The following is a 26,125-nucleotide window of genomic DNA, read 5'->3' as shown; positions in this document are numbered from 1 at the left end:
AACTAAGATTTCAGTAATATTGTAATAATGTATGGATTTAGGTACACTAAAAATAGTTAAAAAACATTAAATTACGTTGTTTAATCATTCAAAAAAAAAAAGAATAAAACTATGAAACCGTCAACAAATTACGCAATTAAAGTGAAAAGATTGCACGTAGACATTTTTTAGTCATCAAATTTAACAAAAAAGGTAACAGGTAAATTACAATATTAAATCATAATAGGAATATTTTTGTACTTATTTAAAATTTATGAAAAGAAAAGTTTGCATTTTTCATAAAAGCTATAACAGTGACATACATTTTGCTGAAAAAAGAAATAGTCATAAAAAGAGCGAGGTTCTTAAAACGCAGCTGCGATAAACAAACTCAATATTTACACCAAGTTAATAACTGAATAAATATACTACTTGATCTGATGTTTGCACACATAATATTGAAAAATGTGATTGTTTAATCTTTTATGAAGCTTTAGAAACAAGGTCAAATTAACTTTTTGAATTTAAGAATAATTTTCTGAAATTTAAAAAATTGCATAATAGAAAATCCTTGAAACGTTTCTATAAAAACGAAAATAACTTATTCATTGATTTTATATAAATACATAAAAATATTTACTTACAACAGAAAAAACATCGATCACTATTAATGATGCAAAAAAGATGGCGCATTACGAAATATAGGTGAAACAAGTATGACAAATACGCAAAATGACATTTCTTGACCAAAATAAATAATCGCTATAAATATTTAACAAATGCTCGAAACGACGAGGGAGGGTTAAGGGGGGAGGGGTCACCCTCTGATTTTGGAGTAACTCACACTTCGGCCTCATTTTTTTAGTACAGAACCGCTACCACCTACTACCTGGGAAGAGTTTCTGAATCTAATTCAGCACTTCTGAAGAAAAAATTCAAAAGTCCCTTTGATTTTCGAATTATGTCACCATTCAAAACGTCTTTAATTAATTTCTTACATTAATGCTCTAAATTATTTCTAAACAATAAATTAAGTTTGAAAAAAAATCTCTAATTTTATGAATGGTGTTAATTTAAAGAGCTCAGAAGTATAACTTAATTTCAGAAATTGAGGGAGTGGAAGGAGGGGCACGCAAATGTTCTCAGAAATTCAAAAAATAATCGTAAAAATCGTAAAAAATAAAGTTCAAAATAATCATAAACATGGAGCAGAAATTTTTTTTTAAAACTTGCACCCGAGTTTGTTTTGACGTGCAGTGGCGGATTTAAAATATAGCAAATGTTGCAATTGCACGAGAGGCCCCATAACCATCGGGGCACCGTAGGAGTTACAAAGATGCTTATGATAAATGTTTCACAACTTCTGCGATAGAGAAATAGGGCCCCAAAATGTATTTTGACGGGCCCTAAACTTATAACTCCACCGAAGCGATACAGAAAAGACTGCATTACTGTGATTCATATTACAAGTATTGAAAAATTAAAAATTACCGTCGGTTCAACAGGAATCTACCAAAATGACACAAAAAACGGTTTCACCATCTCATATTTGTTTCCATGATCTCCAATTCGGCAATATATCGCCAAATGATTGTCAGTCTGAGACGCTAGATTAGTTTTGCATTGAAATAAGAAATTAATAGCTACAAAAAGTGAGTAAACCGGCTTTTCAGAACACCCGATCGAAAACAAAAAAGGAAGTGCACAACTGGCACGTACGCACACCCCACATGCGAAAACTTAACCTTCTACAGCTTACCATCTTAGAGTTATGACTAATGAGAGATACATACGTACATCCAGCTCCAAGAAACAACGCAATAATTAACTTGTTTGGTATCTGAATGCAGTAATTATTTAAACCCCTTAATTTTCAGGGGTGACTAAAATAGAAATTCATACTGAAATTTAAGTAAACAATTTTATATGAAAACAATAACTCTCTTTACTTTGTATTAAAAAGTAAAACAGCAAAGGTCCTTTTTTTTTTCAAAAACATCGGCCAATTCCATCGGCTTTTCGATGTATTTTAAGGCCGATGGGCCGATGTTTCCTGCAAGTTAGCATCGGCCGCCGATGCCGATGGCTAAATTGTTGAACCATCGGCGCCGATGCATCGGCCAGGCCGATGCATCGGTCGAGTCCTAATAAATAGTTTCAATGCGTGCTTTTTCCCACAACTTTTGAAGCCAGTGCAACAATTTAACATAAAACCCTATCTAAAACCATAAACCAATTAGAAATACAAATGTAAATAGTATCGAATATCAACTCAATTAAATAATATTCTAATATTCGTATGCGTTTCGCACCAACACTATATTAGCCAAACCAATAACTTTGGTTTGTTCCTAATTTTTAAACAACTTCGGTGTTTTCTTTTTTTTTAAGTACTCAGAAAATAAATTCATTTGCAATTATAAACTACATGAATGGTCATTTGACTTCCGCCCCCTCCCCAATTTTTCTTTTCTTCTTCGTCCACAGAATATGATAATTTTGACAATTTAAACTCGAGGGTGAAGAAAACTAGTGATTATTGTCCCTTAACAATATTAATTTTGTTACTTTCCTACTTATTGGTCTTTGTGAATTATTTTCATTGTTTAATTGACTGCGCGATACATTCTAGCACTTAAATATTTAGGTAACGATTAATTTTATAAACTTTTTAACGAGAAAATCTGCTGCTTCTGTTTCCAACATATGCTTATTTAAACTTAGAAAAACTGAATTCGAAATTTTTCTCATAACTCTTGTGGTCTCATGAGTAACATTATATTTTTGTGTTTTACTCCCAAAACTTTTTCACACTCTCGCTCAGTTGTTCTTCACAAATGTACATATTTCAATGGCTGCAATCTTGCAATAAGTTATCATACATGAATGTGTCTCAAAATTCTTAAATTTTATTAGGTCTATTTTTTGATTTGTTGTAGTTAAGACTGCGTTGCAGTCGTCGCAGTTCACAACAGAGTGCACTTGCCGGACAAAAAATCCATCGTAGTCAGAAACATCATTAATTAACTGAGTCATGTTAATTGAGATGATTTCTGAATTTTCTAAATCGTCGTCAAAGGAATCGGAAGAAAAGGCTTTCTTTCAAAGCATTTTTGTTACGCTTCAAATTTAATCCTAGCATTTGAAGGTTGTCAAAATGAGGCTTTGTCAAAATCATCACTTTGAAGAACTGGACTCTTTAAATTTCCGTATGAATGAATAATCTTTTTTCGCACTTCGAAATTGTCCGACGATTATTGTTGAATCCCCTCATAACCTGATTGCACTGAAAAAAGTTTCAAGGTGATCCTGAGTAAGCTTATAAGTCATTACGCAGTTTAGAACTGGAATTCGGGCACCTATATACTTTTCATATGTTCCCAGCACACTTTTCATAGAAATTAGAAAAACCTAAAAATCCAGTTTTTCGCGGACATACTATAACTAATTTTCCATCGTTTGTTTTTAGTGATTTAATATAATGCTCGGCATCTACATTCACACATATAGAGATTTCTCACATAAGTATAATGAAAATCTTCAGACAATCCTGGACTTTTAACGACGCTTCGCATTGTTATATCGTTATATCACTGCTGACCGAGAAGAGGGAGACACGATGTCCCTTGATCACGTGATTCTCGGAAGAATCATGATGACCCCACTTTCTCCGGGCGAAATACGCTGCGCTGTAGGAGAAAGGCCTATCTATCCCTTTTAAAGATCTATGTTGAAAATCCCTCTACGTTCCTTCTCGGATGCCCAAGTATCTCTCTGTCAAATCTGATCGAGATCCGACATAAACTGGATATGTATAGGTAACATGCATACATATATGCACATACATGCTTTGTTTTATTTATATAGAATTTCTGGAAGTAGCACAGTTCTGTATGAGGACGTGTAACACTAATGAAGGGGAGGTTAAAAATGGCTAAAATAAACAAGAAGTTCTGTCTAGAACTAAATGAGCCTACTTTCCCGTATACCAATATCGACTTTCTAGTATCTGACCAGTATTCTCAAAATTAGCTAAAATCGTAAATTATTTCAAACATATTTTTTAAATATTTTAAGTTGATTTCGAGAAATGAAGTATGCCTCGTTCATCGTAGATACGTAAAAAATAAATAAAAGAACAAATAAAATAGCAGCAACTTCTAAACAAAGCAGCGAAATACATTTTTTCCATCAAAAAAAAATAAAAAATAAATAAATAAAAAAATAAAATAAAAAAATCTTTCAAAAGGAAAAAAAAAGAATTCAAATTAAAATCTCATTAAAATTATCATATCAAAAAAAAAAAAAGTTTGTTTTTCCCCTGTTGCCAAAAAAAAATTTAAGAATGAATTAATGTACTTTCAAAAATAAATGAAAACAATAAAATGCATACCTGCCAACCTCCGAGAAAAAAAATCCGGAAGATTTTTTTTTTATCCACAAGATTTTAACGCAAAATAAAATCAAACAGGACACCTACCCTCTTTACATTTAACAATATATTAGTTATGAATTTCATATCAATTGAAATTACTTTCGTTTAGTAAATATTACTTTTATTGCTTTCTTTAAAAGTTTAGATATAACATTTGTTACTCATCTTAAAAAAAGAACGAAGCAAAACTGATTTATTTCTCTGACTTTTACTGGGAAAGTAGGTTAAAATAAATAAAAAAAAATAATTTGAATTTTGTCATCTTGAATTCAAATTATGTTTTTCGCAATCATGAGTGTGTGTATGTATGTGTGTGTGTGGGGGGGGGGGGGGTATGGTGTATGTGTGTAGGCATGTGCGTTTGTGTCTGTGTGCAGTCATGAGTGTGTGGGTAGTAATGCGTGGGGGCGGGGTATGTGTGTGTAAGCATATGCGTTTGTGTCTGTGTGCAGGCATGAATGTGTGGGCAGTTGTGTGCATTTGTGTGTATGTGTAGGTGTCTGTATGCATGCGTGTGTGTATGTGTTTGTGTATGTGTGTAGGGGTATGTGTGTGTATGGTGGTGTTTGTGTATGTGTATGTATGTGTTTGTGTGTTGGTGCGTGTATGTATGCGTGTGTAAGACATGGATGCAACCTGGAGACGGTTTTCGCTAGAGGAGCAGCATCGTGAGGCCGGCCGACGCGACGGGTGGTGCTGGCAGAGGGTGGCGCCGCGTCGGTGGGAAAAATGATAGCACGCCAAAAACAGTCAAATGAAAGCAATAAGCAATCGTGATTGCTCAAAAAAATTTAATTGTTTTTTCCCCCTTGTCATTTATATATTGTTTGTAAGAATTTTGACCACTATGCTCTAGCCTTTTATGGATTCATTTACATCAAAACAATCGTTAAAAACTAATTTTGAAGTTTTCGAATAATACATTTTTTAGCTCCATCACTTGAAAATTCATATACTTTCTTCATAAATTAGCTTAAGTTTATGTAGAATTTTTCATTATACTTTACTCTCGTTTTTAGCCTACTTTCCCAGTAAAAGTCAGAAAAAGAAGAAAAAAGCATGAAAGAAGGCTTAATGCATCTTAAAAATATCGCGAAAAACAAAAAAAGTCAAAAATAGATAAAATAATTAAATAAATATCGAAAAATTAAAAATTGGAAAGTAGGGTATTCAGATGGGGGAAAATGTCTGTTCCCCCCCCCCCCTAATAACTTTTGAATGAATAGTCCGATTCGAACAAACTTTTTTTTGTTCGAAAGATCTCGGCGAGGACACTTCATTCCTATATTTCACTTTTTGATTTGAACTATTTTTTGTTCAATTTTGAACTGTTCAAAAAAACTTTAGCGTCTTAGGGGAAATTCAAGGCAATCCCGAACTGTGAGGCGAATTTGCTTCAAACAAACTTTGTAGGAAAAAGCTTTTGATGAAAAACTTGTGTATAAAATATCTTTTTGATTTGAACAATTTTCCGTTCAATTTTGAACAGTTCAAATACTTTAACATTAACGCCTACGGGGAAACTCAAAGTCAATGTAGATTCCGTACTTGAACGCGGATTTACTTCAAACAAATTTTGTTGGAAATAGTTCTTGACGCCAAGCTCCAGATTCCGACAATTTAGTGGCACCTGACTCCGACTCCTGTGCCCTACAATTAATCGGACTCCGACTCCCCGACTTCGACTCTGACTTCGTAGCTTTAGCAAAAATTTATACAGAGAGGACAAATGACTGAGTCCGATTCTCGGATATTCGACTCCGACTCCTTTATCTCAAAATGAGATTGACTCCGACTCCGCAGCTATGGTTTTAACTGCGAAATAATTATTGTTGATATGACTTTTTTTTTTATTTTCACGCTAAAGTTTGAATTTAGGTATTTAGTTTTCGGCGAATAAACTCGAAGTCATTTATGTTTCTACATAAAGATATGCGCAGATGATTATTATTATTATTTTTTTTTTTTTTGACAATGTAAAGTATTTTTTTAAGTTGACATTTTATTGTTTTTATTTATTTTGGTAAGTGCATTAATTCATTCAAAAAATTATTTTTGGCAACAGGGGAAAAAGAAACGATTTTTTTTGATATGATGTATTTATTTTAATGAGCTTATTAATTTTAATTATTATTTTTTCGTTTTGAAAGCTGTTAATGTTTCTTTTTTAATGGAAAAAAAGTTAGCTGCTTTGTTTAAAAGGTGCTGCTGTTTTATTTGTTCGTTTTTTTATTTTATTATTTTTTTATTTTTTACGCATCTAATTTTTTTTAGATGAGTAATATTTTATTCCTAGAATGTTTGAAACAATTTGCGATTTTTGCTTTTTTTGAGAATATTGATCAGGTACTAGAAAATAGTATGGGTATACGGGAAAGTAGGCTCGTATAGTTCTAGACAGAACTTCTTGTTTCTACCATTTTTAAATTGACTGTTGATTCAATTTAGCATTAGTTTTTTTTTTTTAAGTAAAACTTTCAATGGTGTTAGGTTCCACTGTTGGAAGTAGAACAGTTTGTTCTTAAGGTATTTTAATTATTTTTCTGAAACCATTTTTATTTTCTTCTGTATCTGATATGTTAATGTCAGAAGGAAGTATTAGATTCGTGAAAATTTTTGAGTTCTGAATTTCGATGTGTGCTGAATAGCTGAATCAATTTTGAGAATTTCCGAAAAATATGTCATAGTGAACTTGTGTGCGACCCATCTTTTTTGAATATGCGACTTCAATTTCGGTAAACTTCCAGGATTGCTCCTCCACTGTAACGCTCAAAAAACGTCCTCTTTGCCATTAAGAGTCATCTAAAACTGAGTTTCCAGAACTGCAATTTCGAAAAATTTATGGGGAGAGCCCCTGAGCCTTCCCTGTTCTAAACACAATCAAAAACAATCTGCAATTGCCTTTTAGGAGTTTCAATTTCAAAAAATTGCCGGGGAATGCCACCGAACTTCTCCTTTCACTAACATTACCAAAGATCGATCAAAATTGAGTTTCTCGATTAACAGATTCGAACATTTAAGTGGAGCGCCCCTCTCCTTTCCCCCACTCTCATAAAAATCATTAAAAATCGTCTTAAATTTGGTTTTCAGGGCTTCAATCTCAAAAAAATTTCTGGGGAGTGCTTTCGAAAACTACTTTTCCTAACGTCACGAAGGTCGGCTACAATTGCGATTTTAGTGCTTCAATTTCCGAAAACTGCCTGTCCCAAAACCATAGATAGCCTGAAATCGCAATTTTAAGACTTCAATCTCGAAAATTTTCCGAGGGAGACCTCCCGAATCTCTTTTTTACCTAACATTACCACAGATAGTTTAAAACTGCGTTTTTAGAACTACTATTTTGAAAACGTTTCTGGGGAGAGTCCCCGAACCCACCCACTCTCCCTTACATAACAGAAGAGCATCTATAGTTGCTTTTTTGATATTTCAATATCAAAAAAAAAAAAAAAAAAAAAAATACCGGGGAGGGACCACCGAATAGTTCCAATCGAAGTCACCAAACTTTCCCAATTGATGTCTAAAACCCCATTTTCAAAATGTTTCCGGGGGAGAACCCCCCGGACCCCCCTATTTGACTGAATATTATACAACATTTCCGTTCAGATGGCAGTAGTTAGCGTCACTCCCTCCCCCCGTTGTTTTGCCTGGGAATTAGAAACTCGAAAAAGTGTTACCTTTTACTTATTTGAAAGCGACAAAAATTTCGGAGGGGGGGGGGCACCCCTGACCAAGATTGCTGTTTTAACTTTTTAATCTTGAAAATAAAGATGGAATTATGCAATCATAGGTACAAGTTGCTTGTTTTAAAAAGTTAAATCTAGAAAAGTACTTTTTTGAAGAACAATTGAAAAATAATACCTAGAAGAGATGGAATCTTGAAAACAGGAATAATGAAGAAATAAAATTTTTTATTTAGCATATACTTATTGAATTATAATTTTAAAAGATGAGAAAAAAAACAAAAAACTCTGGAATATGTCTTCGAAACTGAGATTGTTGTATTAAATTACAACTGACAGGGGGAGGGGGGGTATCCCCAACAGCCCTTGTTTTTTACATAACCAATCATAACATGGAAGATTATACACTCTGTTATGTCTGCTCTGATCCCCAAAAGCTCAATTAGCCCAACAAGCCTTTTACATTTTACAGGGGGTGCCCACAACCCTAAGAGCAAGGCAACCCCAGATATCGTGAAAACTCCCGTCTCCAAAAGCAAGAGCCCCCCCAAATAAAAAAAACACCCCCCACCCCAATTTCAATGGTGCAGTCAGCGAAATGACTTAACCCCCTCCCCCTTGGTGCGCACCCCTGCATTTTAGTCTTTTATATAATCAATTTGAATGGCAGATTTTTTCATGAAGACTTTCGGGTGCATCTAAACCTTTTGCACTCTGCACTTCATTAAACACGATTACAATAACAACAACATATATTCAATCCACGATTACGGACAATTTATATTTCTTCGTCTGCATTTATGATAGTAAATATTTTTTATTTTTATTTTTAATATCATGATTATTTTTTAAAGTTATTATTATTATTACTGATTAAAGTTACTAATATCGATGGTGTTATATTGTTAATCAACATATTTTACGTTTAATTTTCAACTTATTTATGTATTGGCTCCCCCCCCCCCTTCTATAATTTTTTCAGACACTGTAATGTTGAAATATGCATAAAATATGACTTACCTTTTGCCATTTGACAATGCTTTAAGCACCGGAGCCCTTCGCGTTTAACAGATGGACGAGTTCGGCGCATTTTTTTCTTTTTATCCTCTTTCGTGAATTCCTCAGAGAATTTATTCTTATGGACGCTTGGATTTTCTTCCAGAAAATCTAAAATGATTTCAATGTGATTCTTCGTCACATGAAGTGTTTACTTTGAAGCAGCTATTTGCAGGCCTTTCAGTGGTAGAGTCTTCAAAGTTCGCGTCTTATCGTACACGGAAGAAGCAAAACGAAAACTAACTGCGGTGAAAGAACATTAGTTGGAAGAAGTCACGTGCCTCAGCGCGCCGATGATGCTAGCCGTAACCGGCGAAAAACCCTCCTCCCCTTCGCGTCTTTTATCTTAAACTCGCTTCCTCGCCGCAAGCTAGGAGTTAGGACTTTGGAATAGTACATTGCGAGATATTTACGTCAGAGCCGATCACGTGACGGGAAATGTCGAACTCGAAAGCAGAAAACCTTGGAATGACCTCCCTGACTTACGATTTTAGGACTTCAATTTTGAAAAATTTTCGGAGGATAGTTTCGTAATCTTATCCCTTCGACAAAAGTTGCCTTGTGGCTTATAATTGCAATTTTAGGATTGCCACTTCGAAAAATTTCCAAGGGGGTATCCAGAACGGTCATTCCTCTAATATCATCGAACAGTCTCAAATTACGTTTTAGAAATTGTTTCGAATTTTTTTCAGGGGGAGAGTACCGAACCCTTATCTTCCTTAACATCTTCGAAGGTCATTTAAAATTGCGTACCTGAAAATGCTCGAACCTTTCTCTCCTAAAATCAGGGATGATTTTCAAAATTGAATTTTTGGAACTTCAGTTTCGAAAATTTTCCTGGCTAGATGGGTCCCAAACATCATTCCTTCCCAATGTCATATTCAAGATCGCCTACAATTGCATACACAAATAGGTGGAAGGGGGGAGGACAAACGTGTCATAGTTGAGCATAAAGAGGTGTGTGGCGATCTCTACCGGTCAACATTCGAAATTGAATTCCACAAAATGCTATTGTGGGCTATCTCTAGTATAGCGTGATTAAGGGGTGGGGGGGGGGGGCGGTATTGACAACATGACTCACTCTCTGGCCAAGTCTCCTATTAAAAAAAAGTATTAAATTATTAGAAATTTTAAGTAAGCTTATGCACAAAAGACAAATGAAAATTATGAATGTTTTATGTTAACCTTGCATTAGAGGTATATGCCTCATTTTCGATGAAAAATTAAATCCAGTTTTTAGGAATATCTTTTACCTTAATTTTAAGATTTCAATCGTGCATGCAAGTGATTTTCCTTTTGTTCTATTCCTGGTTCATTAATTAGTGTTACGGGGTCTAATTTTTTTTGGCTAAATTATTTGTATGTTTTAAAAATCTCTCTTGTTCTCCAATGTTTTAAAAAAGTGGTTCTCATTTATTCTGTTACAGAACAATTGCTCTCTTATTCCTCGAGAAATTCTTTAAAATGTGAATTTTTGCAAGTGATGAAGTTTTTTTTGCCGGCCACAGTACTATTTACTTATGAAAACTAAGTCATATATCTTGTGAAAGTTAAAAATCGACAAAAATTTCAGAAAAAGAATTTATTTTAATGTAAAAAAGGAGAATATATATTTTACAATTTTTGTCATATAATAGATGTGCTATGTTATACAATTCATGCATTTAAAAAGCCTTCTGAATATTGAAATTTTATATCATAAATTATCCTAGAAGCAACAGTAAAGAGCAGAAAAAAATGGATGGCCATTGGTCTACAATATTTTTATATGAGTTTAATAACAAGGTTGATAACTAGTTAATTACATGTACTGATTTCAGAGCATTTCCTGTAAAAAAATATTAGTATCTCTTTGTAATTCATAATTAGTGACAACTATTGCTTAAAAACTTCTACATGACTGTAACATGCATCCTGAAAATTTCAGAAACTGTTGTAACTCACAAATTTGACACACTGCAGTACAGCTTGTCCTGGTGCATTTGCTCGGTTAGAAGAGTTAGTACAATTTGTTTTTAAAATTGATTTTACTGAAGAAAAAAGTACAATACATACACTCCAAAAAAAAAGAGGGGGGAAAGGGATATTACAAATGCAGAAACATTACTTCTGAATCATTTCAATTTTCTATTATCCAGTTAAAATACTAATATTTAAACTAAATGAAAGACTTCATATATTAAGTAGGCGTTAAATTAGTTAATTTAAAAGAAATTAATCCTAATAAAATTCTACCTTTTCAAATTGTACTGAAAACCATGCTTTGAAATATGTTTTCAAAAAATTATTTTAATTTAAATAAAAACAAAATTTTCAATATTAATAATATCTCTATCAGTTTTAAACAAGTATTTTTTCCTTCAGCGTTAAGCACAAACATTTTGTAGTAAGTTTCAATAATGCAATTACATGACTTAAAGATCAGCAATATAAAAATGTCAAGAATCTTTTGTTTAATTAATTAAATAATGAATTAATATTTCGCGAAATAAAATACTTTTCTACCAGATTCTAATTTACCATCTGTAACATAGTCCTCCTACACTGATATAATACCCAAAAGAAAAAATGAAAAAAATATTTTAAGATAATTAGAAATAAATAGAAATACTCCATACAATTTATGCAGAACTTGAAACAAAAAATAAAATAAAATAAAAAAATAAATAAATTTAGATTTCTATAATAGTGTTACAGCCATGATACAATTATTTCCAAAGGCGGATCCAGCTTATGGTTTCGGGGAGGGGGATGTACGTGTAACATTCGGACACATGTAGGATGTAGGGGTTTTAAGCAAATTTTTTGAAAGGTCCCCAAAACGCAGCTTTAGACTATCTTTGGCCACTTAAAGGGGGTGGGGGATCATGACCCCTTGCAATGGTCAGCACTTGAGCACTTAGAGCACTGCTCCTTAAAACAATTTGTAAGGAAATAAATCATTACTGAACCCCACAAAAATCTCCCTATTCATTTCCTGTTACAGCTTTCAAATTTGCTCAATGCATGCTTGCACTCAGACATTCTAATTTCATACAATGTGAAGAGGAAGAAGAAATCAGACAGATGTTTGTATAATATCTTTTTACTTCTTGTATTTAGATGAATTTAAAAAAATATTGTTCTTATCTGAATCTCTTCATTTCAAATTTTATTACTTACTGATAATGGGATGAATAAGTACATGTGAAGCCGCAAAAAAAAATCTTGTGCATCAGAAGTATTTATAACACACAAAGGTTATAAATACTTCTCATTTGATTGGTGAGAAGAATTTCAAACAAAATTTGTCTTAGTAAACCACAGCATTCACTCGTGTTTTTTAGAAAAAAGTTTCATTTTAAATTTTTTAGGGGATAGGGGATTCCATATAGAGCTCAAAAGTAACATATTGAAACAATACTGTAATAGCAAATAAAACTTAACATTAGAAAGCCTCTTTAACATTTTAATAAAAATGCAGTCTCATTGAACTTGCCACAAAATTCCCTTTCTAAATGACTAGAGTGTTACAAAATTACTTCAAATAATTACCAAGCATAATCTCCATAAGTAACAACATATAATCAAGGGCAAAGTTTAATCGCCCACATTTACTTGTAAGTTTCAATTGAAATTATTTAAATAGTTGGTAGAGATTTTCTTCCTTAACTATCACTAGAATCTATTACATAAAAAGGCACAATTAAATGGACACATAATACTGTATTTTACCAGGAGAAAAAACATCACAACTAAGATATAATCCTAATAAAAAATAATTACAAACCATTCTACAATAACAGGATCTTATATAAACTTCTTCTATAATTAAAAATTCTATCAACAAGTATTTTTTAGATGACATATTTAAAAACAAAATTGTAACATTAACATGTATGCATTAAAAAAAAAATATAAAGGACTAGAATTTCAATTATATAATTTGATGCTCATTACCTTCATTGTTTAAATCTACCCAATAATAATTAATTCAAGTAAGTTTTCTTTCAGTTGCGGATTTTAGAATACTTATATCAGATTAAAGTTGACATTTTTTGAGCCTGCAACCAATTAGAATCACAATCTGAAATAACTCAAATGACTTTTTCAATGTTCATTCAAAGCCTGATGTAAGTGGAAATTTCAAGCAATGCAACAAAAATAACTTTGAATAAAGGTATGATCAACATAAAGCAAACTTTTAAGCACTACACACATGTCATAGTTCATTGCCAGTCTTTCAAGTCATCTAAGCCTTTGTCAAAACACGCAAATCTTATCTCACCATGCTAAATTCAGTAAAACAACTATTTCTCTCCAACACATCAGAAGTTTCACCGTATTTAGATTTTTTTGCTATAACAAGGTTTATAAAGTAATATTATTAAGTCATCTGATGCAATGTCATTTTAAAGAAAAGTTTAGTAACTTACATTCTCCAATCAATAACTAATAAAGGCTTATTCAAAGCTTAATAAGTTGATAAGGGATCACTGGCTACTTGACATTATTGGTACAATGAATGAGTAATTTAATCCAGCTTTTTAAAGATATATTTTCTTCATAAAGAAAAATACAGACAGACGGACGGGCACACAGATTATACAATGGCAAGTAACAAAAAATGGAATTAAACATTTAAAAAAAGGCAAGGAAAAAAAATTGGGGAGGAATAAAAAAAATAATACAAACAAAGCCACAGAAAAAGACTGCTTTGAGATTGAACTTATCAGCATTGAAAATCTAACATTAGAACATGCATCAATATCATTAGGAAAAAAAACATGTAATAATTATTTGCAGTAAACATATTTTATGTGAAACCAAAACATTTATTTTATGCAATAACAGAATATAAAGATCATTGTTTTACAGAAAACAAATGTATTTCATAGCTAATTAAAATAAAGATTTTTTGTGAGCTATATAGCGAACTAAAACTGCAAATAAAATGAAAAAAACTATAAAAATGCAGGTACATAATATTAGTATGATTTTTAAGTTCAAGCTGAAGCACATAGTTGTTGCAACTTTATGAAATATTCAGAAGTTTTAAACTTAAATCAACTTAAGCAGCAGTCATTATCAAGCATTCAAGCATACTTCCTTATTTGTTTACTTATCGTTAATATCTGAAAAATAATAAAAGTCAACCCTTGTTTAATCCATTCTAAACTCTACCACAATATTTGAATTCCCCCAAAGTTGGATTCTTTATTTTTAATCAAATATTTTCTTAACTAATGTGTATAAAACTTATTTATAACCTTCATTTATTATTTTTTTTAAACATAGAGCCCTCTATATATGATATTGTTATTGTGAATATTGAACAATACAGTTCTTCCACATAACTAACCTATGAAAATAATTCAACTCACTGACAGTGTATTTTAAATAATTCAACTCTTTTAATGCTGAAATAAGTACTTGTGAGTGTCAGGGTCTCTCTCGCTCCTCCTCTACATGATAACTTTATTAAAGATAATACTTAAAGTTTAAAAAAGCAAGTAAATGAACACTGTTGACAAATGTGTTTATCTCCGAGCAATAATACTGTGATATACATTCACCAGTTAGTTTTAACAATGAAATCAGATAATGATTCCGGACACTTTCTTCAACAATTTTATACCTCCCCCTGCACCCACTACCACTATTTGGGCCACTCAGAGGAGCTTATCCTACTTAAAAACCATACTTTGTCACTCTTTTGAAGGAAATAGTCAATACGAGAATACACACAAAAACAGCTATGATTACCTTTAAAAAAACCCCCCAAGATACAGCGAAGCTGCGAAAGTCGAAACAGCGAGGGAAGACTGTATTTAGAGAAATAGTAATGATATAAAAATTGTCAAAATGCCAAATTCAAAAGTGAATTCATCCTTTACTACCATGTGTATGCAATCTGCAGAGCATTTTTAGTGTTCAGGGGAAGATTGACATTAGGTTAAAATGGCAATACTTCAACGAATTTTTCAATACTATTAAAAATACTCAACATCCACAAGTATGGCTATACTGAGCCATTTGCAGCGTTCAAGCTCCAGGTTGCTGACCTATGATTTAGTTAGATCCTCAAACATCTGAGAAAATAAGGATTTTTAGAAAAAATGGATTGTTTTAACATATCTATTCCCTAAACACATATCATACATTTACAGATTAATACAATAAACTTTCATTTATAGAAACATTGCTTGAAAGATGATTCCACTGACACCATGACTACCAATTAATCCTACTGGCTGTAGGTTCCAGGATATTCCGACTGGTTTGCAGAGCTCAATATTGATAGGAGATTGTTCTTGCTACAGCAGAGTTAATGTAGGCAGAATACTACATGAATTTCAATACTAAAAAACACAGAAAAGCCTAATCCAAAAAAATTGATGAAATTCCATTTCCCGACAGCAATGCCCAATTATATAATTGATGTAGCATTCATGTGGCTCCTTTTCCAGTAGGATGCATAATATTTCACAATCCACAAAACATTTTTCCATAAATAAATTATCCAATCTTTAGATTTTACATAAATCCATTTGACTCATTTACCTCCTGAAAGCAGGGCATTGTTACAGTATAATACCTTTGCTTTTATAATCATTGAAACCAGAAGTATGTGTAAATATAGTCTCTATTATGAAATTAAGCTATTAGCTCACAATTTTCAGAGTTAACAAAATGTCTGAAGGGAGGTTTAACCGTATTAGACAATACTGTGTAAATTATCCACAGAACTAGTAAAAAAATTTCTTTTCACTTAATGATAAATTATGCTTAACAAAGTTCAAAACTGAAAAGTTTAATACATTTTATATCTTCTTGTTTTTGCCACACACAAATTGCATTCTGCCTTTTTAACTATGCAGGCTCAAGCATAAATGAACTCAAAATCTCAATATTCATGTATTATTAACTAAGAAAAAAAAAATCTAGTTTCTGACAGAATTTTAAAATATATTTATTAGGAATCAAGATTCTTTTTTGATGCCAAACTTTTCTGTATTTCTTGAATTTTTTAAATGAAATAGAAATAGATAAAGTAGTGAGAGAGGACATTTTTTTACATATTTATCCCAAAACTCAAATTGTGTGTTTAGCTAGAAATCCCCTTTATAGTTAATAGAACTATAGTCACTAGACAAAAAATTTTATGCTATAAAAACTTCATGAATCCTGATTTTAACCCAACATAAGTAACAGATTTTATGCAAAATTTTCATTGAAATATATAACGTTTATTAAAATCTAAGAGGTGTAAGCAGTAATCTTTATTTAGTCTAATGTACTTACAACATGTGACCATCCTGTACTTGCAATATAATATGCAATTTTAATTTTTGTGGCTTAAAAAACATTGAATGCAATTTATTTGTAAGTCACCAACTGGTTATCCTCAGTAAAGCAAAACAATAACTAACAATATTTCACATTCAGTCTATACTGGAAAGAGAAAATTTTAACTTACATACCTTAAAATTAAATGTAATGCATAAATAATATGAGTAGCTTCTGAGAATGAAAAGCTTTGATTGAAGAGATGTATTGCATGATGAATGCGCTAAAAGAGTTTCATATTTATTGAAGATATAGATAAAAACCTAATATGAAGAAATAAAACAAATAAAATAAAAAATCAGAAGAAGAAAATGTTTTACAGTGGTTGGCAGAGCAATGTTTAAAAAAGCATTAATGCTTCAATGGATACTGAAAATACTGCACATGTTCTGTTCTTATTAAGTTATTTAACAGAGTTCCCACTCTTCCAGCAGATTAAAAAATAGGGTCTTTATATGGAATTTTTATAGGTCACATTTTTAAGCTATTTAGGGCCATTTCACGTCAATGGCTCACACCACGATGTCTTAAATTTTTTCATATGTATTTTTTTTTAATTTATCATTTTTAATTGATGAGTAATTTTTGTAATGAGTTAAAAAAAAATTTTTTTTACTAGACAGTAGTGTTTTAAAATGCTATAACTAAAGTTCTGTTGGAATTATAGAGTTAGTTGTATAGCTCATTTTAAAGACCAAAATTTATGTTTGCATTAATTTAATTGTTTATGTAACTTGAATAATTGAGATTGTTTTTCATACAATGTTAAGTTCAAAAATTTTTAAAGAGAGTGTCTTTTAAAAATTTTGGAAAAACACATGATTTTTATTGTTCATTAATGAATACAAAGAATTTTAGAGTAGGACAATGAAAGGATCATCAGTTATAGTAAATAATGTAGGATACATTACTAAAATTTTTGCTGAAACTTTTTCGTAACTGCTGAACCCTTCATGGTTCCAGAAAATCTTTTGACATTTTTTTAAATATATGCATTAAAAATCAAGCAGTGTTTCAAAAAAATATTAGGACCCTATCTCAAAATTTTTTTAAAGTTGTATATTTTAAAATTTTGTGGAAAACTTCTTTTATTGAAAATTATTCAAGTTATAAATTAAAGTGAATGTAATTCTCTTTAAAATGAGCAATTATAAAACTATGTTGCTTTCATAAAACATGCGCTATAACATTTGAAAGCGAAGTTTTACAAAAACTAAAAAAATTTTCCCACATTATTTGCCGTAACTGCTGAGTCATTCATAGTCCCACTCTGAAAAATGTTGGATATATCCATTAAAATACATTTAAGATCATATTTTTTCCAAAAATTTTAAAGGAGATATTCGAAACCTAAAATTTTGTGAAAAAAGTTTTTTCTTGAAAATGATTAAATTACACAGTAAACCATTGATTATCCACGGGGCAGATTATCCACAGGCTTTTACATGTACAAATATTACTGGTCTATCTAAAGCTATTAGACTGATTTCGTTTCTTACTTACTTTGCAGATTATCCATGAAGTTGGTTATTCACGGTTACCATGCCATCCTACTCCACGGATAATTGGGAGCTTACTGTATATATAATTAAAGTGCATGTAAGTACCTTTAAAATGAGTTATTATAAAACTCTCTGGAGGTCCCATAGAACTTGAATAAAACACTTTAAAATACTGCTGGCAAGTTGAAAAAAAGTGCTGTTTAACAAATTAAAAAAAATAATAACACATTACTTATGAATGATAAATTAAAAAATATATAGATAACTTTAAGACATTAAAGAGAAAGGTTTCTGAAAGTTACCAAAAACTTTAAGATGTCAGGTTGAAAAAAAAATTTTTTTTTTTTTTTTGATTTGACATAGAATAACACAAATCCTAAAAAAATAGGGCCTTTGATTAATTTTCAGGGCTGTTAACTACAAAATATGGGCTTTAGAGGGGCCCCTACAAACATACTTAAAAATAGGGCCTTTATAGGGACTTTTGAGTCCCCGTGAGAACCCTGTTTAAACAATGAAAACTTGTGCGTGCCAGTTTGTGTATGCGTGTCTGTAACCCTGTCTTCTCTGGACTATCAATGTCTATCAGGTCAATAATGTTACCGTTGGATATAGAACATCCAAGGAATGCCATTCCACTCCGTTTCACTCCTCTAAACCTTCAGGGGCAGGGGACATGAATTAATAAAAAAGTCTACAGGACATCTTGGGGAAAAAGCATTAAAATCATAAGCTGTCACTCGCCGCAGGTGACAAATGGAGCTTGGAGAGCAAAGTGAGCACGGGGCCGAAACCCCTAGTTTATATTATTTGCTTTCCCCCTTGGAACTTTAAATTAACACAAAATGATGAAAGTTTATACATACAAAGCATTAATGGGACTATTAGCATCTAATTAGAAAAGCATCATTCGCACAAACACAATATTAAATATATAATAGAGTTAAGAATAAAAGAACTTCACTCTCAAGTTTTCTAAATAAGAGTAATTATTTTTTGGCAGATGTGAAACTAATAAATTCTAAACTTGAAACCAAAAATAGATCAACTACAAACTAAACTTTATGTAAGTTTTACTGAAAAAGAATTAATGTAAGAATGCTTTTAAAACGGAAAGACACCAGCAGCAAAAATGTTTTGAAAGTTTAAATGCACAAAAAATAAAAGCTTCTTTAACATAATTATCACAAACTGTCAGCTATAGAAAACAAGTATAATTTGTTCAATAGTTATAACATTTTTCTTATCATGAATTTTTAAAATGAAATTAACGGCTATTTCTAGCTGGCTAAAAAATAAAAGGAGCCCTGAACAAGTCTATAAACAGGTAAAGTTTCTGACCTTAACACATTAATGACCAGGATTTTTTTTTGAATGAACTAATGTGTGCGAGGTCAGCAATATTTTTCCAAAAATGCAAAAGAAACATTCCTCAAGACACAAATGCAAAAACAGGAAATCAAGTTTTTAAAAAAGAATGAAAATTAAATGCGAAGAATGCATTTTAAATTAAAAATTTTAACTTTCGTACTTGGTATCTGTTATTGCACTCGCTATTTTTGGAAAGAGATAAATGTAAAAAAGTAATCAATTAACAACTTTTGTTAATTGATTACTTCTTTACACTTCACAATCACAATTAAAGTTGAGAAAGAAGGGGTGGATATTGGTTATTTTCACTTGAAGGACACTTCAGGAAAAAGAGAGAGGATCCTTATTCAGCATTTTATGATAAATATATATTTGTACGTATATATAATTATACAGGGTTGCCACTGAGTCTTACTCAATATGAGTTCCAGGCATCCTTATAAATTTGGCTCTTCTCAATAAAATATTCAGAGTCAGAAAATAAAAATAGTGTAAGTTTCTGAAAATTAAAAAAATGTTTTTTTACTTAAGAGCATGGCAAAATCCTTTTCCAAATCAATTCAATAAAAATTAAGCTCTTAAGCTACGGATTTTCCAATACTTATATTTTTTGCTACACTAATTGTTCAGACTTTATTTGCATGAATTCAAATATAGGTTAATTAAAAAGCACTTGCTTGCTTTAAATTTCATCTGGAAATTACAACACTTAATTGTAAATATATTGTCCATCTTTGTATTACAAACCTCACACAATATTTCTTCGTTTTTCCATTTAAGGCATTTGAATTCAGTCAAATGTTTCAATGACCCCCACCCCCCACTATATTGGGATGGAAAGATACATGATTTTAGGAACAATCACTATTTGACTATTTCACAATCAATCTTCAATATACACTTGATAGCATAATAATTAAACCTTCTTTTCTTCTTATTCCATTCTTTTAAAATACTTTAATATGAGAGTGAAGTTGTTAGTGAATATCCACATGGTGACCAATTATAATCAGGCATGAGATTGTTGAAGAGGGGGAAAAAAAAGAGTAAATTCATTTAATACAGAATTCTGGAAACATTAAAAAGAATTTGCTGACAAAATAATAAAACACTTCAGTTAATCTGCTTGACATTTTTGTAGAAGACTAAATCGACAAAAGAATACCAACTGTTTTAAAACCAGATATACTATGATCAGTAAAGTAAAAAAAAATATATTAAAAGTTTAATTATTATTTCTATTTCTTCAAAATATTTTCTAAATTTCGCATGGAATATTTACAGCAAGTACAAACATAGATGTTCAGGAAAAGAGAAAATTTTATAGTTGGAAAACATTGTTTTTTTGTACAGGATGAGAGAAAAATAGGATTTGATTTATTCAAGAATTAGGATGAATCAATGAATTGAATTGGATGCACTGTGGTGCAGATTTCACCACTGAATACATTTTTACTTATTTCTACATCTTACATATAGAAGAAAGTATTGGTTTCATGCAAATTTTCAAATTACTGCTCACAAAATTTGTAGCAATACATCAAATCCGAGAATTTATAATAGATATAGAAGTAAGTTTTGTGAGGGCTACAGCATACTAGTTTTTTAATCCACTAAAACTACACTGATGATCGAAATTTCAATAAATATTAAAAATCAAAACCAGCTTTAAATTTTAGTTCAACACTAAAATTCCATTGGTTTTCTTCCTGTTAAGTACAAACGGAATTTCAATTTCTACCCTGATACAATTTTTGTCTTTTTTATGGTTCCCCAAGAATATAATGTTTGAAAATATTTGTCTACACTTTAAAGACAATTGTTGAACGTTCTTGATATAAAAATGTCAAATTCCGGTTCAGGATGTAAACAGACAGCAGATTTCAACAGATAGATGCTGTGAAAAGGATAGAAAGACAGAAAGGCTCAAAAAAAACAAAAAAAATCTCATGATTGAAAATAGCAGGAAAACAGAAGGAATTGAGAAGCAGAGATTACAAGAAACAAAGATGAAAAACTGACAAAATCATGAAATCTATTCAGAGGCGATCAGTGAGAGACATGTCTTTTTCTATGATTTCTGATTGAAATTAATTTGATGAACACTCTCCTTCAACATCAGTTTCACTATGGGGCAGGATTAACAATATTTCACATTGGGAACAAAAAAAGGAAATTGAGGGGGAGGGGGATGAGAAAAACAGCAAAAGTTATGAAAAGAGCAGAAAATCATGGATCTGCAGAATTATCTCATGCCTATATAACTGATAGATTTTCTTGGGGAAGGTCATTTTTGGGAGCAAGAATTACATGTTTTGCTTTGCAAATTTTAGAGTATTTGAGGTGATACAGTATGTCAACAGCAACCCATATACACATTATATATATATACACATATCAGGGGTGGATTTGTAAATTTTAAAGTATTGAAACACCAATATGAAATAATAGAATTCTGAGACAGGATCAGTTAGATGAAAGGGGTCCAGAAAAGCAGTATCGGGAAGGCATTCCGGCACCAAATCACCTTGACATATATATTATTTATAAACAAAGTTTTCAAAGTATAACAAAACTATAAATGCTTTAAAATAAGCACTAAATTGCTAAAACAATAGTGAACTTTTATAACATAACTACATAAAATAAACTTTATACATATAATATATATATATATATATGTGCACAAGTATACATACATATATATTGATTCTATGTACTGAAAATGACTAGCAAGCAGCAAAATGCATGAAAGTACTAATGCCATAGTATAACCAAAGTATACATGTACAAACAATGTTGTATAAGCTTTGTAGTAATCAATTAGTACTCAGTTAAATGCAAAATATACGCAATGATAAATTGTAGCAAACATAAAACTTATACAGAAAATCACGAGTATGCTATTTCAATGTGAATATATTTCCATATATTAAACAATTCAATCTCAAAAAAAAAAAAAAAAAAAAACTTGTTACCAATGAGTATATTTCTTCCAATATGTACCAAAATGACTTCTTTTGTGCATCTTTTAAATTAAAATTGCTAAAAGCTTTAAGAAAATAAATTGTAATAAAACAATAAAAATATCTTTAAAAATAAGCATATGTTAAAAAACCACAAACAAAACAATAAATATTAAACTTCTAAAATAAAGGTAACAAAAGTATATATATATATATATAACATTGACGAGAACTTGTGTTAACATAAAAAGAGTAATTTCTAACAAAATTCATACTTGACATGGGGATTAAATTTCCTTACATAATAAGAGACTTTCCCCCCTCTATTCATAAGCAAGTATCCATGTGTGTACTCCAGCAAAAATGAATACATCAATGTTAAGTAAAACTTCTATTAGCGACCACCTCTACATAGGGATAAGAGACATTTTCTAAAGGACTAAATTTTTTCACTTATCTACAAAGTTAACAGCCTTCTAGGAGAGAGCAGCTAACCCACTAAACAGCCAGTTTTCTTTCATCAGAAATGTTTTCCTTTTGTCAATTATTTTCATCAATATTAATCAATAATGCTTAAAATATTTCAATGAGGACAAATTTTATGCCTTTTTGAGCTATACTTCATAGTCAGAAGAGATGATTATGTCCAAGATATCATTCAATATACAACTCTCCTTGCAGGTCTTCATACCTGCTTGACAGTCTTTCGACAGACCAACAAGTTTTGCAATAGATATTATTATATCAAATACAGACAGTGAACAAGATATTAGTTTACTAGTATATTTTTAGGGAGGGGGGGGGGAGAATAAAAACAATTGGAGAAGGTTTTTTTTTGGGGGGGGGGGGAGATGAAAAACAAACTGAGACTTATGGACACTTTAAGACAGTTAAATATTTTTCTTTCCAAAATGTTTGTTCTTACAAGCAGAATTTGGTAAATAAAGGTATACCTCTTTTAAAAGTACCTCTTTCTAGTACATGTTACTAACAATTGTGCATAAAAGTTTGACTTAGCTACTTAAGCAAGCTAACCCTGACATTTCTTTGGGAAAATACTTCTCCACATTGATTTTTTTTTTAAACAAAGTGGTCACCTCGAGAAGTTTTACTGTACATTTAAATTGAAGCACACTCATGTATGCTATTTTTAAAATACATTTAAAAATATATATTTATAATAGCTCTTTTCTCACAATAACACTAAGGTTTGATGGCAATACTGAAATTCAGTTTACAAACAGTATTAGACTCAAATAACTATGTATAAATCGTTTTAACACTCAACAAAGACAAAAAAAAAAAAAAAAAAAGTATTAAAATTACTTTTAATCATTGCGAAATAAATACCACTAATAATATCAGTGTGGCAGTTGACTAGTGCAAATGTTTGGCATATTATAACTCAACCTGTATAAATTTATAATATACAGTAAAAATTGTTAATTTACAATAAACTTTTTAATTAAAATGTATGCATATGCATGAGTAAGTGCATAAACGTGTTAATACATACACATATATATATAAAATATATAAACACATGTATATACATATTTACTCATGCATATGTAGACATTAACATTTATAGGAGTATATGCATATATACATGAGTCAATGCACATTCTTGTGTGCACTTACATATATGTATATGTTTATATACATGTTACATATATATACATATTCATATACAGCAAAATTTATGTATATGTAACTGCATGTATGCATACTATATTCTTTTATTATGAGCTACTTGATCTAACAATGCACTTCAAAAAATGACACCATTATAGCAGCAATTAGTCACAAAATATCACAAAACTTTCAAAAAGCTTCCACACATGAAATGTACATAACCTGAGAACATAAATCTTCTGGCAATTAAAATTCTTTTTATTTATAACAGGATCTACTACGTGCATATTGAGTATAAATTGCAACAAAACTTTAATAAATTAGAGCTGTAGAAAGAAATAAAAATATTTTCACTTAATGAAAAAGTATGACTAGATCTTCTGAACAATTCCGTAATTGTATGAAAGAAAGTACTGATTATTAAAACCATAATCTATTATTTTTTTCTCCAACTGATATAGGAATGAATCAACTCTATGTAGGGGGCCTCTATACTTTGACCAGATGATAAAACGTTCACTGAAATATTATTCTTCTGCAGCAGTTTTCTCAGTTGTTGATGCTAAAACAGGTTCTGTATTTCTTCTCTTCATCTTGCTTTTCCGTAACATTGTTGCCTACATGAAAAGATAATTATGTAAACTTCTGATAAGTAGAACACTATTATTTCAGAATTCAAAAAATCCCCATCAAATTATGAAATTAACACTGATTTCATCATTAGCAGTGTAACTCATATAGGGTGATTTGCCAGTGGCTGACCACCTGCCAGTAGTTGACCACTCAAGCACTAATATGTACAAAACAAGAATAAAAAAAGATATATTTTAAATCTGGTTGCTAGAAATAATTTCTAGCATCCTATGAAGTGTTCTCACAGAATTTATAGTTGTAAATTATCTTAGCAAATTAGCTGATATAGGAATAGGAGGGAAAACTTTCATTTTGGGTAAAAAACTAGCTGACCGGAAGGAAACAAAGGGTAGTTGTAAGGGGAAATTATTCTAACTGGAGTGAGATTTTAAGCGGGGTTTCTCAAAGATCAGTGTTAGGGCCTGTTTTGTTCATTGTTTTTATGAACGATATTCACAAAAATATTTCTGGGAACATGAATTGTTTTGCTGATGATATCAAAGTTATGGGGACTGTAGAAAATGAAGAACAAGCAAAACAGCTGCAAGAGGATCTAGATCATATAACGGAGTGGACTGATAAATGGGGTATGGCTGTTAATGTTGGGAAATGTCAAGTGCTACATTTAGGGCATGGAAATAAGTGTACAAGTTATTATTTGCAAGGTTCAGTCATTAGTCAGGCAGACAAAGTTACTGATCTGGGGGTCTTAATAAGTCAGGATTTAAAGTCTAGCCAACAGTGCAGCATTGCTAGTAACAAGGCCAATAAGATGCTTGGGTTTATCAATAGATCTATTTCAAACAAATCTAAAGAAGTTCTTCTGCCCTTATATAGAAATTTGGTAAGACCTCATTTAGAGTATGCTGTTCAGTTTTGGTCTCCTTATCTTAAGAAAGACAATAATGTATTGGAAAGGGTTCAAAGGCGAGCTACAAGGCTAATAAATGGACTTTCTCACTTAGACTATGATTCCAGGCTTAGAAGGCTAAAAATGTACAGTCTTGAGCAAAGAAGAGACCGAGGGGACATGATTCAGTTGTTTAAATTTATTAAAAAGAAAGATGTTACGGGGCTGAAGTTTAGCACTGAAAACAGGACAAGGGGTCATTGTTTTAAGCTATTTAAATCTCAGGCTAATATGTATGTTAGGAAAAATTATTATTTTAGCAGGGTAGTGGAACCTTGGAACAGCTTACCGGAAGAGGTGGTAATGAGCAAGGGAGTAGATAGTTTTAAGAGGGCCATTGATCTTCACTGGAGATTGTAAATTGACTAGGATCAGTCTTGCTGGGCCCAGAGCCTGTTGCTGGTCAACACTTTTGTATTTGTATTTGTAACTAAAGTTTTGATTGGAGGTTATGATAGCACACTTACAAAGCCATCTAAAAAATTTCAAGAAAATCACTTTTCTTACTATTGAGAATTGTCATGATATAAAATGCTTAGTTGTATTTCTCGAGATTAAATTCAATTCTTCATGTTCATTCACTGATATATGCAGATCATCCAAGTTTGTTCTAAGAAAATAAAAAAAGT

At 31.2% G+C, this 26,125-nt stretch overlaps 1 protein-coding gene across 1 annotated transcript in view; it reads right to left on the bottom strand.

The window, feature by feature from the left end:
- Nucleotides 1-24,158: 24,158 nt before the first annotated feature.
- Nucleotides 24,159-26,125, bottom strand: part of LOC129218400 (diacylglycerol kinase theta-like) — a 112,066-nt gene continuing 110,099 nt past the window's right edge. The window contains exon 21 of the mRNA XM_054852651.1: nt 24,159-24,570. Within this exon, the coding sequence (XP_054708626.1) occupies nt 24,481-24,570 (90 nt within the window). The 3' untranslated portion in view covers nt 24,159-24,480. The remainder of the gene's footprint in view (nt 24,571-26,125) is intronic.

This window comes from Uloborus diversus, chromosome 3 (assembly GCF_026930045.1).
Source record: "Uloborus diversus isolate 005 chromosome 3, Udiv.v.3.1, whole genome shotgun sequence".
NCBI classification, from domain to species: domain Eukaryota; kingdom Metazoa; phylum Arthropoda; class Arachnida; order Araneae; family Uloboridae; genus Uloborus; species Uloborus diversus.
The sequence above is the reverse complement of the archived record's forward strand: the minus strand, read 5'-3'. Positions and strand labels throughout refer to the sequence as shown.